Genomic DNA, 18,946 nt, shown 5'->3' with positions numbered 1-18,946 from the left:
TTATTTTATTTTTTCACACATGGAAACATGGGTTAATTATTTTAGACATATGTTTAGAAACGAGCCTTGTAAATAGTCTCTAGCAGAAATGCAAGGTATGAATGCGTATAATAGATCCTTGTGATCGAATTCTTTTCCGTACCCTACTTATAATGGAAGCTTTTGTGTACCGGACTACCGTTTATATGTTTAGAAATGAGCGTAGAAGAAAAGATGAAGACGTATCTTCATCACTATATAATAGAAAATTCTTAATTAATGATAAGATACGTAATTAATTAGAAGTTAAGGTAGAATTAAGATATAAGATATGAATGTACATCTAATAAGGTCGAGATAGTTCACACATTTGAATAGAAAATGTGTGGATGTCTCCGTAAGGAGGGAGAGGTTGGTCGTTGAGGCCCCGAGGAATAGTATAGATAGACCTAAAAAGTACAAGGTGAGGTGATTAGGTTGGATATGACGCAGCTAAAGATATAACCCTTAATAGAACGATGTGAAGGTTGAGAATTAAGATAGTAGGCTAGTAGATAGTCAAGTGTTTTGCTTTTCCAGTCCTAGAGTATTAGTTGTAGTCGTGTATTTTCATATTCTTAGATTTTATTTTTATTAATTATTTTTCTAACTTTGTTTATTGTATTCCGAGATGATAAGCTTTTATTTTAAAGGTGAAATTGTTTCACAAAAATAGGAAAGAAGATAGAGAAATATAACCACATAATCACCAATAATAGTCATTGGAGGCGGGGCAATGGTAAAGTATGAATTTTTATTTAGGGAGTTAAAAATATGAAGAAATAAACACAAGAAGAAATTGAAAAAAGTTCAATATTTGCAATAATATTTACATCAAAATAAATTAACAATGTATAAACATAATAATTTTTCATCGAAGGGGTGCAGATAAAATCATATGTCATTCCTAACTTTGCCCCCACGGAAGAGCTACCAGTTCAGAGAAAATTTAAAGCCAAAATATGAGGCATGTGAATCCATGATTTTTCATAAACTTGGATATATATATATATATATATATATTATTCCATTTTGAGCATGAACATGAGCAACAGAATGTTCACACGGTATTAGATATCCATTTTGGTCTTTGACTTTCTAGATGAGCAATATTCGGGATACATAACTATCTCGCTCGCCTCTCTCCTTATTTTTAGTGTATTTGATAGTAAAAATATACGGATCTAAGTATATCTTCATCACTATATGATAGAAAAACTCTTAATTAATGGTAAAATACGTAATTAATTAGAAGTTTATGTAGAATTAAGATATAAGATATGAATGTATTTCTAATAAGGTAGTTTCTCCAAAACGAAAGCTACCCATGTTTAAGCCCATTGGGCTGAGTTCCTGAAATTATAAATTTTTTTTGCACCTCTTAACCATTTCTTCTTTTTTTTTACTTTCTTCATGGAAAAATTATCTAATTAGACAAATATTTCTATTAGATTTATTAATTCTTTCTATAGTTTGCAATAATTACATATTGCCTCACTAATTAATAATTTCATACGGAATTTTAAGTCAGATACACATACATACATGGTTTTTGCTATTAGACAAGCTGAAATAGAGAGAGAGACAAATGAGATTTTGTCTATATATTTCAAATACATGTGAATCACATTAGATATATGTATTTTGTTATGTCGAAAAAAGATGGTTTAAAATTAATTTCATGTCACGACCCAAAAATGGGCCGTGAGTGGCACCCACACTTAACCTCCTAGGTGGGAGAACCAACGATACAAACCCCAATTAATAAATATAACAATAATAACGCGGAAGCTCAAACTTATACGATTTCCCATAACCTGAAAGTCATCACATGAAGGACATCTAAATTCTAAAACTAAGTCTCGAATTATCAAACACCAAATAAATAACATAACATGTCTAAAAACTAAGGACGTCATGCCATGACAAGAGATTCCATCGCCAGCTAGAAGGATAGCTCACCCTGCAATCCGATGAACTGGACACTGACTAAAATTGAGGTCGAGTCGAAACCAATGGAAGACTCGCTGCACTCCACAAATAAAACAAAGAAAGATATAAGTAGGGGTCAGTACAGGACAACATGTACTGAGTAGGTATCATCGTCCGACTCAAAATAGGAATCAATATGCAATAAGTAATAGCGGGAAATCAACCGTAATACTTAACAGGTGGCAACCAACAAGATTAAGATCAAGTGACAACACAATGAACCATTTTATAACCAATCAACAATATTAAGATCACACATGAGGACTCAAGCCTCCATATCACACCCTTTTGGAAAGTGAGTTATTGGAGATTGGGTAGTATTAAGTCATTTTAATTTATTTTCCTTTAATATTACCGTGTCGGAGCGTGACACCCGATCCAAATATACCATGTCGGAACGTGACACCCGATCCAAATATACTGTGTCGGAACGTGACATCCGATCCAAATATACCGTGTCGGAACGTGACACCCGATCCAAATATAATTAATTTATCATTCTTCATGATTACATTCCACTTCATTAACAATATTTCATCAAGCCTTCTTTATTCAAGGCACCATTTTTGATAGGACAAATTTAAGATTATGGATTTCATGGCCTAGGTATTTCAGACCAATCACAACAGCATATGAACCATCCAAACCATAACAATTAAATGCATAGTAAACTTCACACACTACTCAATGAATATCAATCACTATTAAGAGTCTATTTATGATATAGAATAAAAACCATAACCTACATCAATTGAAGATCCAAAGTAAAACAAGTTAATCCACCAATGTCTTTCCTTTCTTCAATGCCTCCGACCACTTTCAATCTATCAAATATATAATATTTATAAGTAAACTAATCCGTAGACATACATACTATATATATGTTTAACCTAGACCCAACAACTCACCCAAATTTATAATCCATTTCCTAAAACTCAAGCCTAGGGTTAAGTCTCAATTCCCCTAATAACATTAATCAAATGATATTCATATAATATGATACCTTAATATTTAATTACATATCTCATTATACCAAATTTTAGAGCATAATATGCTAAATCGCGGGAATTTCTCTTAATCAGACCATATGCTCAATACCTTAACTATGCAGCAACATTCTGTACCTTTTAACTTTCTGCAAATCTAAAGATTCCATCTATGATAATGTATAATTTCTAATAATTTCATTCTTCAAGTGTCACTGTCATCACTAGTTAATGATAGTCATTAACTAATTTGTCCACCACTCAAACAATAATTAAATAATTAATGATAATGATGTATACCCCTGCAACTAAGCATATAATCCTTGATTCTTAAATTTTCAACAGGTAATTACTATCTGTGCACACTTGTCCTAATTTCCCTACACAAGAATAATTTCATAGTGACAAAACAATACATTCAAAGTCAATAATTTCCTTAAAGAATGAGATACATGAAACAATTTTTCCTTTCTCCGTAGAGGAGTACTCACGGCTGCAGCAACGTTTTGTGGTGTTAACAATTATAAACCTACTAACTCTAATTTAATAAATATGGATAAGTGGTATAGAGTATTAAATAAATTACCACTTTACCCCATTAATTTAATTAGTTATTTAAATTCACCCCTCAACTACATAAGCATAGTTATTGAATAGTCCAAAATACCCAATTAAAAATTTACGGGAAGAGTCTTTTATAAAATAAAAAGGCCCTAGTACTAAAAACGACCTAATGGGTCGTTACATTTCAACTTTATAGAAAAAAATCAATTTTAGAAAAAAGAGGAGTCGACACTTAATTTTTTAAAGAAATTAAGAAAACTTAATTTAAAAGACTCTAACAGATTTAAGTCTTAAAAATTCAGAGAAAAAGGTAAAAGTTTTTTATTTCCACTTTGAAAAGGTGTGAAGCATTCAAAGTGGCCGCTAATGCGCGGTTATCCGACGATTTGAAAAATATTTGACTAACTTTTAAAAATATTAATTTAAAAGGAATCGAAGACTTTAAAATTATTTTTTGGAAAAAATGTTTAAACTAAAACATTGAAAATAATATACATGTATAAAAAAGTAAAGTTTACCAAATGCCTAAGTAAAGGTAGAAAATCATCTAGAGAGTAAATTAACATGAATTGATTTATCTTTAGAGGAATCTAATTAAGTTAAAACAAATTAAAATTAATATCTAAACAAGCATAAATAACATAAGTGAATAAATTAATACAACCCGAATTAATATAAATAAACAATAAATAACACATGAAAATATGGCCCGACGCTTAGTTTCTGTACACTTGGACTAAGTTGTTGGGTCATCTGCGTTTTGGGCCTTAAGCACAATTTCAATGTATATCGCAATTGTATATACACAGTACATCAGTGTATAGTGCCACCAATTTTCTTGTATATCAGATATACATGGACTGTATATCAGTCGGTTTGTGCTATAACACCTGTAAAGACACTTAGTAAATGTATTAATAACGAATAAATAATAATAGTAATAATAATATGAATAATAATAAAAAAAATACAAAAATAAATCTCGTCTTATTAACATGGGAGGCCTTGGAAAACAACGGTAATTTCTTCATCGGCCAATTTTAACTTGTAATCTATAATATGCAATGTAAACTTGAACTAAAATTTTCGTCTTTTAAAATGGAGAGGCCTCGAAAATCGACGGAGAAATTTTTTCATTGCCCAATTTTAACTCACCAAAATATAATATACATTCACGGTTGATTTAAATAAAAATTTCAAAGGGTAAATTTTTTTCCTAAATAAAAAGCAATAACCAAAGTGGGTCAACCCAAATTTAGTCAAAGCAATAAAATATACATATATCATTAATGGCAGGACACCAATAATAATAAAGGGCAGCCCGGTGCACTTAAGCTCCCGCTATGCGCAGGGTACGGAAAAGGGCCCGACCACAAGGGTCTGTTGTACGCAGCCTTACCTTGCATTTCTGCCAGAGGCTGTTTCCAAGGCTTGAACCCGTGACCTCCTGGTCACATGGCAGCAACTTTACCAGTTATTATTGGTAGGACACCAATAATAATAATAATAATAATTTAAAACCCTTTAAGAAATAATCTAACAATATGAAAAGTAATAGCAATAAGTATAAAAAGCAAGAACAAACAATGATACAATAAATGTGTGTCAATAAAAATATAATATATGTGAAATTATGAATTAGTTAATAATTTTACCCACTACATATATCACTTTACATAAAATAAAACTAATGCTTTATAACTAGGCAATTCATTAGAAAAAGAAGAAAATCTAAAATAGTCCACTAGCAAAAGTTATAACTAAATGCAAACATAAATTAGTCCGTTCAAACAATAAACTTAAACTAAATTTCCGTCTATTAAAATAGTGAGGCCTCAAAAACTGACAGAGATTTTTTCATTGGTCAAAGACTTGCAAACAGTTTAAAAAGAAAATAAACAAAATGGAGGTAAAAGAATAACTTTAAAGAGAACCAAATTCACTAAAAATGCCGAACAAAATCACCCAAATAAAAATAGTAATTAAAAAAAAACTTAACGAAGAATCATGAATAATGACCGGAGACATAAAATTGTGTGGAAAATTTGTGTGAATAGTGGGATAGATAAAATTGTGTGGAAAAATTTGTGTGATTATTGAGGTAAGTATATTTGTGGGGAAAATTTGTGTTTATCTGTATTTTAATGAATTTCTAGACTGTGCTAAAAATACTAAAATGAATATGAACAAATATAACAAATGACATGTAAAAATGCAAATTAACGAACTATGATAAAATATAGCTACAACTAAAAAATTTAAAAATAAACTTATAAAATCCTCATCTAAGGATAATTATCGATAAAATTAATTTAAAATTGTAAAACTGTACTTTTGAACTACTTAATAAAATAAAAATAAAAAGTATTAATTTTACAAAAGTCAAGCCAAAATTGAGAGTCAACAACTGTCCCTTTCTTTGGATAGAATCGATGAAAGAAATCATGGACAAAGAAAATTGACAAACCCAATTTTGTCTGTACTTATGACCTTCAGATAAGGGTGTGGTTTGATTGAAAGTTCCACATTGTGTTGTGTCCTTGTTGACGCGACCCTTACTTGTGATTGAATTGAGAACACACCCTCTTGGATGTTCTCGAAAAAACTAAGATAAAATTCTTTAGTAAAAATAAAATTAAACAAAAGGTAGTATCTCTTACGATACTTTTTGTCATCATCTTCGCATACTTTTATGGATATGTTGTTGTATTGGTGCTTCAACGTCATTTTTCCTTCAAAGTCATGCATGCTGAGAACCCATCTTTCCCGCTGCCATCTTCGGTGGATGCGCCCCTACACTTAAAGGTGGCCAAACGTATCCACTGAGCTAACCTTTTAGATTGAATAAAGTTACAAAGCTAGTCACCTCATCGGCAATAAGACCTTGGAAGGGAGATCACATAGCCGGTTTGCGAATAACAATCAAAGGAGTTTTCACTTCAAAAATGAAGGGAATTATAGTTCGACATGCTACCTTCTCGATGTATAGATTCTTGGTAGACAAGGTTGGTTTAGATTAAGACGCCCACCCTTCGGTCCGGGGCTGCAGTTTTCTCTTTCTGTCGGAAAATGAGCTTTGCTTCTGGCAAAACATCGGGAGGGAGTGCTACTGCTTTCTTAATTCATCAATTCCCATCTATGAAAGGGATCCAATTCGGTATCTTGCGTACGAATTCATGTTGTCAACGAGGATCTTAGCCCCTTTCCTTGTAGTTTTCTCGTAAAATGAATAAAAAAAAGAATGCCTTTGAGTGAGAGCAGAATGTAGGAACGAAGCTTCCCGAAGTCCATTGATTCATTCCCAATCCTGTCCCTTTCTCTCACCAACTTGAATAGCTTATTTTCCTTCTCAACTCAAGGTGATCTAAATATCATGTCTACGACCCTCACCTCCCCGGAAAGCGCCTTTGTTCCACATCAATTGTACAAAAATATATATCTCGATTGGACTAAGGAAGAACAAAATCCTTCAATAATCGAGTACATTGTTTTATTCAACAAAACATTTGAAGTAAGTTGCGCTAACAAGTATGAATCTAATTTTTAACTCAGCTATACCAAATATGTAATAATACAAAGTCAAATGCAAGAAGAGAAGTTTTCTCCAAGAAATCTCTAAAGTCCTTTCTTTTGAGGGTAAAATCAATACGATAAAATATCGCTTTCTAAATAGAAGTTACACTATACAAGTCTAAATGACCCGAGGCATATTCCAATTGGAAAAATTCTCTACCTTCACAGGGTAGGGGTAAGGTTGTGTGTACACACCTCCCTCCTGAACCACACTGTGAGATTACATTGGGTATGTAGCTGTTGTTGCATTTCTGTTGCAGCAATTGATATACTCCTTGACCAGTGTCTCAATATAAAATATAAAACTGTTGCATCAATTCTTATCACTGAGAGTGAAAATACCTAACAAAGACGCGTTCAATTCTAATACAGTATAAAAATTCAAAAACTAATTACCTTCTTAGATATCGCCTTTGTTCTCCCACTGTAAGCCCAACATAGTCTTTCAAGAACGAAACCCAGGCCAAGTGATCTTCCAAGAAATAATACAGCTATTGGAATCATTCTTCATCTGTAAGATGATACTGCAAAAAGGATATTTAGTTATAACCACAGCTTGTGGAAACATTTTTAGATATTTAGTCATCATGTAGTCATGTTTCTCGAAGTGAGTTTCTCTCCGAGCAATGTAACTTTCCAGAATTCCACTTGTAGCATAAATACTGAGAGCTTTTTTGGTACAACTGCAATTCAGATAAGCAATAAGATGAGAAAAAGGAGTGGAAAAAAAACCCAAGTATTAACAAGAACTGGTCTTCTGCATAATTTTCCCATCCCCTTCTCCTCTTGGCACAAATTGATAAGGAAAAGAGGAGCCATGTTACTCGGACTCAACAAAAATGCTGTTGAGTGCATGTCAGATCCAACACGAGCTGCAGCATTTTTGGAGAGTCCGAGCAACATAGAAGAGAAGTACTTTTTCCAAATTACAAACAAGGTGCATCAAGTAGAAGTTTCAGGTTGCAATGACAACATGAGTGAGAACTCACAGCACAATGGAAAGTGGACGAACTATGAATAGCTGAAATAAGGATAAGCTAGGAGAGAGTATTTACTAAATGAGCCTACACAGAGATACAGTTCCCATAAGTAGGGTCGGAAAGGATGATTATTCCCCAAAGATTTCTTTCAAAACAATAGCAAAACGGCTTAGGTGCCAACTTCCTTTGGATTCAAAATTGAAATGCAACCTTTTAAAGCAAAGGATGTGAATGGCACAAGTAGAAATAAAAACTAACAAAACTTGAAAATAACTGCCTCAATTGGTAATTTAATTCATTGCTCATCAAGGTGAGTGGCCCAAGCAAAAATCACTCAACCAAGAATTCAAAAGAAAAAAAAGAGAAGAGAGAAGCAAGCAAACATCATATTTGTTCTACTCCGGTATATCAGGGCTACTGAAAATAGACTGCAACGGACATATATTTGCTACATATATGCCATATTGTAGCCAACGAAATCAAAGTTGAACAGGACAAACCTTGGAATTTGTTCTCTTCTGTGATTATTCCAAATGTTTTTTACAGTCTCACGAATCATGATACCACGTACACCAATTAAGACTGCTATTTTGCACTGAGCAACTGCAAGAAACAAATGCCACAATGTTTCAGAAACAAATAGTTATATTATCTGTGTATGAGCCACACTGTGCAAGAATAAAACAATGAAAATTTTTCTCTATCAAGGCTCTATTATTGAGGCTTTAGATAAAGATAGTATGTGCCACACTCTGCAAGAGTTAAATTTGTGTGATTATTGAGGTAGGTGTATTTGTGGGGAAAATTTGTGTTTATTTGTATTTTAATGAATTTTTAGACTGTGCTAAAATTACTAAAATGAATATGAACAAATATAACAAATGACATGTAAAAATGCAAATTAACGAACTATGATAAAATATAGCTATAACTAAAAAATTTAAAAATAAACTGATAAAATCCTCATCTAAGGATAATTATCGATAAAATTAATTTAAAATTGTAAAATTTTTTTTTGAACTACTTAATAAAATAAAAATAAAAAGTATTAATTTTACAAAAGTCAAGCCAAAATTGAGAGTCAACAACTGTCCCTTTCTTTGGATAGAATCGATGAAAGAAATCATGGACAAAGAAAATTGACAAACCCAATTTTGGCCGTACTTATGACCTTCAGATATGGGTGTGGTTTGATTGAAAGTTCCACATTGTGTTGCATCCTTGTTGACGCGACCCTTACTTGTGCTTGAATTGAGAACACACCCTCTTGGATGTTCTCGAAAAAACTAAGATAAAATTCTTTAGTAAAAATAAAATTAAACAAAAGGTAGTATCTCTTACGATACTTTTTGTCATCATCTTCGCATACTCTTATGGATATGTTGTTGTATTGGTGCTTCAACGTCATCTTTCCTTCAAAATCATGCATGCCGAGAACCCATCTTTCCCGCTGCCATCTTCGGTGGATGCGCCTCTACACTTAAAGGCGGACAAACCAACCCATTGAGCTAACCTTTTAGATTGAATAAAGTTACAAAGCTAGTCACCTCATCGGCAATAAGACCTTGGAAGGGAGATCACATAGCCGATCTGCGAATAACAATCAAAGGAATTTTCACTTCAAAAATAAAGGGAATTATAGTTCGACATGCTACCTTCTCGATGTATATATTCTTGGTAGACAAGTCTGGTTTAGATTGAGACGCCCACCTTTCGGTCCGGGGCTGCAGTTTTCTCTTTCTGTCGGAAAATGAGCTTCGCTTCTGGCAAAAGATCGGGAGGGAGTGCTACTGCTTCCTTAATTCATCAATTCCCATCCATGAATGGGATCCAATTCACTATCTTGCGTACGAATAAGGGGGGAGGACACCAACCTATAAAAGAACCAATCAAAATAAAAACAAGGAATAAGGTCAAGCGCACATCAAAGGCATATAAAAGTGAAAGGAGATAATATCCATGAGGTATCATCAACTGCAAGTATCTAGGAATATTTGGTTCTATGTGACCCCACAGTACACAAGTCCAGAAAAAATATAAGCTTTCACTGCTGAACAAGGTGAAACACCTAATAAGTAACTGTTCCTAGAATCCTAGGTGAACAACATAGATAAAAAGTCAAATAAGTAGATATCTGAATTGATCATTTGGCAATTGAATTTTATGCAGCAAAACCATACGGTATTAGATATCCATTTTGGTCTTTGACTTTCTAGATAAGCAATATCTACTGTAAACAACATAAAGACAGAGAAAAAGCAGCCTATTCATCTTTTGTCCTCTCAAGGATAACTGTGCAGATAATTACCACATCAGATCAAATGATATGGAGGCCATGATAGATTTTTAGATCATTACATAGTATGCAATATTACTACTCCTCGTAAATACTCACAGCACCTTCTAGTTGCTGATCATTCAATAAAATACCTTCCACGATTAAAAAAAATAAAAAATAACCACAAGCTTTCACTGGAGGACGACAGATATCACATGCCTCATGAGATTCAGTGTAGCAGTTAATCTCTTAATCAAGACTATCACATGAAAAGGTCATCTTAATGAGAATAATTCACACCACTCTCTTTTTAGACGAAAAAAAATGTATGAATTGTTCTTAGAAGATGACTTTTTCATGTGATGGCTCTTAATTAAGAAATTTATAAAAAATCATTATCATATCAAAATAAATAAATAACCACGCCACAATTGAGTCTACAAATCAGTATGAGACTTTAACATTTAACCTCCGACATAGTTAGACTCATCTAGTCAAATAGAAGAAAAAACGAACCACAGTGAACTGTAGCAAATTCAAAAACCACATATAGTTCCTCACTGAGAACGTCAGAAAGTTTCAAAAGACAATCTAAAACAGTGTTACTCAAAAAGTAGACTCAACTCACTTATGAGACTCTTGAGGCAAATCAAATGATCCAAACTTCTTATGCTGCTTTATGGACATATGTCTTTTAGATCTCTTTGACCGTCTCTGCAAAGCCCGACTACGAGCTCCAGTAGCAATGCTTCTTTTTTGAACAACATTATCAAGAGGAATCCAATTATCAACTTTCACATTTTTTGACCCCTGCATATATTTCTGCGCTGAATCACCATGTTGAAGAAGATCGTGCAAAATATCGTTAGAAGTCATGTTTTTACTAGAAATCTGCAATAAACAAAGGGATGAGTAATGAAGAAGCTATTAATTAATAGTGCGCATACCTGAAGCATTATTCTGATCATGTGTATTCTTACCTCGGTGGTAATTTTTAGAAGATTATCGTCTACTGAATGGGATATCTGAAGGTATCCTAGATTATTCAAGTTCAACATCTATGATAGTTTAGCATCCTGGATTAGTCTCATATATACCTTTCTATGGATAAAAATGCAAGAGAAGAATATAGAGGAAAGGTTGTACCTTGAGCAGATGTATGGCCAGAAAAAGATATATGGCCTACATCTAAACCAGGAATGTTTGAATGAGATAAATCAAAAAGCGTTCTTTTTTTATTTATTTTTGGAAAATGAAATCAAGAGGGATCTCATTAAAATGTCTAACTTACTATTACACTGCTTTTGGATGCCAAAAGTTTATAATTAAATCAAAGAGAATATCAGGAAAAAAAATCCAAGGTTTAGCACTGAACTTAGGGTTCTTAAAATTTCTAGACAGACTACAAATTCACTCTAGAAATCACAATAACTTTAGAAATCCTTTGAAAAAGTCGTGGACAAAATAAAAAAATGGTTTGATGCATCAAATAGCAATAGTGCCAAATATTGGAACAGTGGAAAGTACTATTATTTCATCTGAATTATTCTTTGCTTTTGAATTAAGCCCTCAAAATAATTAAGGATGTGATTTTTTTTTCAATTTATGCTGTTGTTGATGAATTCTAGACTGCAATTGCGCATCAATATGAGCAATTTAAACAAACAAAGAGAAGAAGATAAATAGCTGATCGAAACAATGGAGGATATCATCAAAATGGAGAATTCAGGACTTAAAGAGCAGAATCACAAATAATATAATTTCAAAAAAATAAAAATTGAAATATATTGATTGATTTAGCGGGATCTAAATTCACTGCACCTAGTAAAATCAACAAGGGCAAAACTACTCAACTTTCTTGCACTAAATCTCTGCCTCTTTTTTTTTGCATAAAAATGCACAGTTGAAAAAATACAAACAAACATATCCATAATTATTTCAAGGGTTTTAATTCGAATAATCCAGATGAAAACTCTGGGTCCGCCACGTTAGTTAATTGATATATATTAAAAACAAGTGAAACAGAAAGGAAAAGCTAAAAGACAGAACCTTTTTTGGATGACGGAGCTGAGGAAGTTTCTATTGATTTGAGAGACGAAAGCGAAGAATTGATACCATGAGAAGTGAGTTCAACGTTGTTTTCATCTGAAGCTTTTGTTGTAGTAACAATGATTTTCTTGTTCTTGTGCTGTTGATGATGAATTTCAGCTTTTGCTTGAACGAATCTTCGTTCTAATGCCTCCATTGTTCGTTTATTTTGTTGTTCAGCCATTATTTCGTTCGCCATTGTTGTGCTCCCCTCTCTCCTTCAAGCTTTATATTTAGTTATACTAATAATAATAATAATAGCAAATGAAAATTAAGTAAATTGTGTTAAATTGATGTATGAGAATGTTTGGGTTGTTGACACCCAATTTTGGCTCTCCTGTGCTCAAAATTAACGTCTTCAAACTTCTTAATCGTTACATAACACAAACTATTATTTTTACACATTTTTTCAGTTTTATTTATTTATTATTATTATTATTTCTTCTAACTAAATATTTTGTTAATTAATGGATGTTTAATCGTCTTATTTTAATTTTAGTCATCTTCAATGTTAAATAAATTGAAATAATTGATTTTTATAATAAATCTCAAATATTTTCAAATTATTTTAAAATAATTTTGGTCAACTTTATTGCTTTAAGATAATATATGTAGACAGGTACTTTTTAACCGAATTTGAGATTTTACACAATTTTTAGTTCTTAAATATTTCTTTTATATCTAAATTAAATATTTTTGATTTTTATCTTATTTTAGTAAGTTACTATCTAAGAAAAGGGGGATTTAAAAAAAATACAAAATAGAATCACATTTTAGTATAAGTTTTATTTTTATTTTTATTATTTCAAAAGAAAAGAAAGTTTTAAAAATACATATGTTTTATTTAAATTTAGGTTTAATAAATAAGTTAGTTATTTTAATATTTTTTGACTAGTCGTTTAACTTTTCTATATTTTATTAGTATAAAATAATTGGTTACTATTATTATTATTATTTCATTTGTTATGAAAAATAAAAAAAATAAAAGAACAATCCTACTACGTACCCCATATTTCATCTTTCTCCTAAAACATGCAAAACCTTTTTCCGAAAAAACCTCTCCTTTTTAATTGGTTACTATTATTATTTCATTTGTTATGAATGTTATGTCGCAAATAAATGGATTAAAATTAATTTCAACTTTATACGTAACTTTTTTGCAATGAAGATGGTAGAGAATGAGTCCCGGCCTGATGGGCTTCCGCCCTCTCAAGGAGGGAAGTATGTGGGTTTTGGATCAGGTCCTGCCCCAATGCCCAGGAATAACATGAATCAGCAAAGGGATGTTTTTTCTGTTGTTACTCAGGTTGTTCGCCTTCCCTTACATTTTACATTTTGTGATTTGCTTGGACAAAAGTTATATGTGAACTTATATATTATATTAGTGATAGTTGAAAAGTAATCTGGGTTATAAACATCTGATCAAAGTTAAAAATGTGAGTAGTTAATGAATTTGAATTCCAAAGTTGTATAAAATTTGCCAAACATTTTGAGATATATGGAAAAGAATGTTGCATATATTGGGACGTAGGAAATATTATTATATAATAAAATACATATAAGAGTGAACTGATTGTACCTATTCTGCTGCGCTGTATTATGTCTACTTACTTATAGTTGATAGAGTTGCGATGTGGTTTGTGTAGGAATTTGGTAGGTTATCTATGATAGCTGCAATGACAGCACAGTCGGCTGCAAGTGTGGTTCAAGTGGGGACAAAGGAATTGACTACTAAGGTATTTTAATTTGACTTCTGGATTTAAAATTAATGGTTATGTAATTGTGTTCTACTTTAGATACACTGGTTGTTTTTAATTCTCGAGATATCTCTTGATTCCTTTTTTCGAGTCAAGCAAACCACTCTTGCCACTTAGCCAACTTTACTTTATAAGGTGCTTTGTTTCTCACTTTCTCTATATCAATTTCCATGGCTATACTTGTTTTGTAGTCTACTTTTTAACAATACTTTGTAATTAGACTTTAATCAGAGAAGGTCATCTTTGTGTTCTTTCCATACTATCTTAAGTGAGTTTAATGTTATGTTTTAATCTTTGAGGTGTATTTTCTAGCAATATTTGTAAGACTTATCATATCCCGATGATGAGTGTTCTAGAATATTAATTTTTTTTGTGTGGGGGAGGTGGGGAGGGGGACAATACTGTGGTAACATGCAAATGTTGAGATGGATGTGCGATTATACAAAAATTATATTATACCAGATTAGAAATGACCAAATGCTATAGAGAGAGCAAGTAGTACATATAGTGGATACAATGAGGAGAAAGTCTCCAAGAACAAGCTTTGTTCATTAGAATTGCAATTCATTCTTTTTAGAAGGTAAAGTCCAAATTGCAACTAATTCTCTCCTAAAAGTTCTATTATACACTTTAAGAATAAGACATAGAAGCAGAAAAAAGCTGCAAACTAGTTGGTAGAGTGACAAATTTCTGGGATTTTAATTTCTTTTAAAAAGGGACAAGATTCAATCAATATAAAATTTATGAGTAATGGATGATTTCAAAGTTATGACACATATGATCTTTCTTTAGCGGGCGGGGGAGGGAATGGGAAAGGGATGGTTCTTCAGTGTGGTTAAGGTAGTGTTTTGCTTCAAGTGGTTTTTCCATCTACCTAAGCTTTGGTGATTACTATTACCTGAGTTGGTGGGTGGTGGTAGTACTCAACAGTATAGTCGAGATGCATACAAATTGACCCGAACATCAGGGTTATACTAAAAAGAATATAGGGTTGTTCAAGGGATGTGAAAAGGATCCCAGCATAGGATATGTGAGGATCTACGTGGCATACTTTGAGGTTTTTCAATTTTGAATCTTGATTTGCAATGGGTGGTGCTGAAAGAGGAGTACAATTAATTAAAAGAGGAAAGTATCCTAAAGAAAGCTCTTTGGATCCAATTTGGAGATCTTTAAGAATAACCATTTGAGGTAGCACCCAAGGGTGAAGACCGGAGTTCAAATCTGAGACAAAAAAATTATCCCCTCTATCCATTTATGTGACAGTTTGAATTTGTAGAGTCAACTCTCTTAATTTTGGTCCGTGAATTCGGGACCCAGAATCATTAATTTTTTGTAAATACAATTTATATATTTGGAAACTACATAAAAAGTACGATAATTCATAATAAATAATTCAAAATATTTTTAAGGCATATAAAAAGATCACGGCCAAAGAAAAATTTGTTTTTGACTCTCGAAATTTGAAAGATTCCGCATATATTGAGACAAAGAGAGTAGAGGATTTCTTCCCATCTACCTGAGTGTTGGTGGAGACAGTTTTCCGGTATTTGTGTTGGTGGGAGGTGGCGGGTACCAGGTTAAATGCACACAAGTTGGTGTGGATGCCATTGCTATTGACAAACAATAGGTCTTTGAGGTACTATTACATAAAAACCAGATGAGCAACTAAAGCTTCAACCCAAAATTCTATAAATCAACCAAATACAGCTCAATCAACAATTTAGTTGCTGAGCGAGGTGTCAGATTTTTTGTTTTAGTCAGAAACCATGTAAATATTTTACTCTATTTATTAGTTCTAGGGTTAAGACACCTCCCACAGAGGTTCATGTTGTCTTCTGCTAACTTCATGTAAACTGGATTTTGAGTGACGTTCTCTATATCATCTGAACAGAGTTTAGGGAAGTAAAGAAATAACAATCTTGGGGACTATTAGGGGTGGAAAAATCAAATCCAACCCAACCCGTTTTAGTTTGGGTTGGTTATTGACTCGCCCATTCATTAACCAACCCATTTCAACCCATTAAAAATTGGGTTGATATGTAACCCGAATTGAGTTATGAGAAATCTTGTTAAAATATTTTTAAGTTTTTTTTTTCAATTTGATATGTTATATATAGCCATAATAAAGAAAAATAATAATATTATTAGGTACTAAAATAGTTTAAAAGAACAAATAAAATAATTAAGCTTAGTAAAAATTGTGTTGGGTTTAGGTCTTGACCCGTTATATAACCTATTACCTACCCGTGTTGACCCAAACTAATTTGGGTTTGGTTGGGTCTTGACCCAATTGTTGTCTTAACGCATTATGATCCGCCCAAACTTCACCCGACCTGCTCAATTGCCACCCCTAGGGACTATATCATAAACAAAGTTCTTGCCTCTGCAGTCTCACCAGTGTTTCTACGTTTCTCTGCCATACAATTTTTACACACCTTATGTGGTGCTTATATAAATTTGTAACATCTGATACCTGTTTGGATCAGTTCAACCCTTTAAATATATAATGTTCTCTTTTGGTTCTATTTATTTTCCATAAATTATCTGGGATAATGGTTCACTTGCATTAGTTAAAGAAAGGGTACACTTGCATGGAATTATTTAGACCAATGGTGTCCCTATAGTTCCTACGATATATCTCTGTAGTAGAAAAGAGTTGTTGTTCGATGGATATAATACTATTCGGTATCATGTGTTTTAGTTGAACAAGAGCTAACTTATATTCTGCCAGAGATATATTATTTGGTATATAAGTCCCTTTTCTATGCATTGGAGTCTATAAAGTTTACTATGTATTCCATAAGCATGAGAATTGCTGTTGAATGCATCAGTTGGCTTTTTTCCATCTGAGTTGGAATTATCTCTCTCTGAAGTTGTTTACGTGCTTGCTAAAAGCCTGCTCTTCAGTTTTATTTATTTGTATTTGCTCTTTTTCATTTTTTATCAATCATATAGTCTACATTTCATCTCTGGTATGTTGTTTAGAAAAAAAGAGCAGTGTAGTTAAATGACCGTTGAGATGCGTGTGCCAATCCTATTCTTACAGGTGAAAGAAGGTGGATATGATACCAAGGTCAATGAAACGGTCAATGTTGTCACGGCAAAAACAAGTGAGATTGGACAAAAGAGTTGGGGTATCATGAAAGGAGTCTTGGCCATGGCTTCATAGAAGGTAGAGGAATATACCAAGGAAAGTCCAACCTGGAAGAATGATAGCTGGCAACGAGGTGAAAGCGAAAAGAATGGCTATTATCAGGACTTTAATCAGGATTCTAAAGGATGGAATTCTTCTGGAGGAGCCCAGTCCCGTGGAAGGAACACTAATTTTGTCAGCTCTGGGTCGTGGGATGATTGGGACAACGAAGACAAGAGCAAAGTAAATCCTACAAAGAGGGCAGCAGCATCCAACAACAAGAACGATGACTGGGCTGGATGGGATGATGGTCAGGGTGATGGATTTGATAATCACTACCAGAGTGCATCCAACAATAAACATGTTGCTGTTCATGCTGGAAATATAGATTCCAAATGGACCGATGGAGGTTTCCTCTGACGGCAGTACATGTTGCAACTCCCCTTGTAATTCTTTGCCTTCCCACATTCAATTTTCTCCATGTCTTATTGGAAAAAAGGAATTGTGTGTCTGAATATAGTTGATATTTGTACCATTGCCAGCAGGTTGGGTTAATTGCTCCTCCTGTAAAAGAAGAAAGAGCCAAAAGCAAGCAGAATTAGACTCTTGTTGAGGACCATTATTCGGGGCAAAAAAACGTTTAAGTTACATTTGGATTTGTAAAGACCATTTTTGCATTGTCTATTTTTTTCCTGTTTCTGTCCTATATATTGGAGATTTTTGCTTAGTATGTCTGATTTCTGTGTTGCATATGGACATAAGAGATCTTGGATAAATGGTTTTGGCTTCTTGTTCTGGCTCATGAATTGTATGTTGCAGGTTTTGATGTGCTTAGGCTTTTGTAGCCATCTATGTCGAGTCTTCACTTGTCACAAAAGGGATTTTTTTGGCTGTAAAAACAATTGAGTTCACCCTTATGAGGATTCTTGATGACCTATGAATCAAGTTGTCGGTGAGGATTCTTGAGGAGAGATGAATTAAGTTATTGCATCGCTTACGCTTTAGGAACTGTCGAAAGTGAAAAGGCTTCATTGGTGGATGGCTTTGTGAAAGTGAAAAGGCATCATTGTAAGGTGGCTAAGTGAACATTCCTGGTTGATTCAAAATAGGTAAGTGCAGTGAATCGGCAATTGGGCTAAATTCATTAAATGATATATGTATAGTGCCTCTCGTCTTCTGGTAAAACATCAAAATCAGTCCACAAATAACTTCCTTATTCAAATTAGATCCCTTCCATTGCTCACATCTGCTTTGTCTCAATGGATCGAGCTCTATTGGAAACTCCATTTCTGCCCCTGCTCCCTCCTGGTTCACAAGCATGGAGCACTAAATAGGTTTTTGTGAGTCTTTTGCCTTTATCCCTGCCACTAGGAGCTTTGATTTCCAATGAGTAATGATAGTGGTATGTACTAGAATAGTGGCAGGGACATATAGGTATATATATGTGAACAGTACAATTAATTCTTAATTTTTTTTACATTTTTTGTTTTCAAATCTTGTTTTTATTAATAGTACAAATACAAATACTACAATGATGGTGACAAAGGTGGTTTTATTGCCTGTTTCATTAGGAATCA

General features: G+C 33.1%; 1 protein-coding gene and 1 pseudogene across 2 annotated transcripts; one reads left to right on the top strand and one right to left on the bottom strand.

Moving 5' to 3' along the window:
* Positions 1-11,015: 11,015 nt before the first annotated feature.
* LOC129902502 (ribonuclease MRP protein subunit POP4-like) lies at positions 11,016-12,678 on the bottom strand. The gene is made up of 4 exons (XM_055977763.1): positions 12,441-12,678; positions 11,538-11,579; positions 11,372-11,427; positions 11,016-11,282 (listed from the first exon to the last, which is right to left on the bottom strand). The coding sequence occupies exons 1-4, from the start codon at positions 12,676-12,678 to the stop codon at positions 11,016-11,018; spliced, it is 603 nt and encodes a 200-aa protein (XP_055833738.1).
* A 969-nt stretch (positions 12,679-13,647) lies between these two features.
* On the top strand, positions 13,648-18,106 carry LOC129902501 (probable ADP-ribosylation factor GTPase-activating protein AGD6; annotated as a pseudogene). The gene is made up of 3 exons (XR_008770105.1): positions 13,648-13,785; positions 14,126-14,215; positions 17,283-18,106. The product of XR_008770105.1 is annotated as a probable ADP-ribosylation factor GTPase-activating protein AGD6 (transcript).
* The last annotated feature ends 840 nt before the right edge of the window (positions 18,107-18,946 follow it).

The sequence above is a fragment of the Solanum dulcamara genome, chromosome 9, assembly GCF_947179165.1.
Source record: "Solanum dulcamara chromosome 9, daSolDulc1.2, whole genome shotgun sequence".
NCBI lineage: Eukaryota > Viridiplantae > Streptophyta > Magnoliopsida > Solanales > Solanaceae > Solanum > Solanum dulcamara.
The sequence above is the reverse complement of the archived record's forward strand: the minus strand, read 5'-3'. Positions and strand labels throughout refer to the sequence as shown.

What these genes read in the sequence shown, in the direction of transcription:
- LOC129902502 (XM_055977763.1), bottom strand. Translation starts at nt 12,678, where the DNA reads ATGGCGAACGAAATAATGGCTGAACAACAAAATAAACGAACAATGGAG. An exon ending in TGGCCATACATCTGCTCAAG is followed by an intron (nt 11,428 to 11,537) that starts GTACAACCTTTC and finishes TGAATAATCTAG; the next exon opens with GATACCTTCAGATATCCCAT. An exon ending in TTCTAAAAATTACCACCGAG is followed by an intron (nt 11,283 to 11,371) that starts GTAAGAATACAC and finishes TGTTTATTGCAG; the next exon opens with ATTTCTAGTAAAAACATGAC.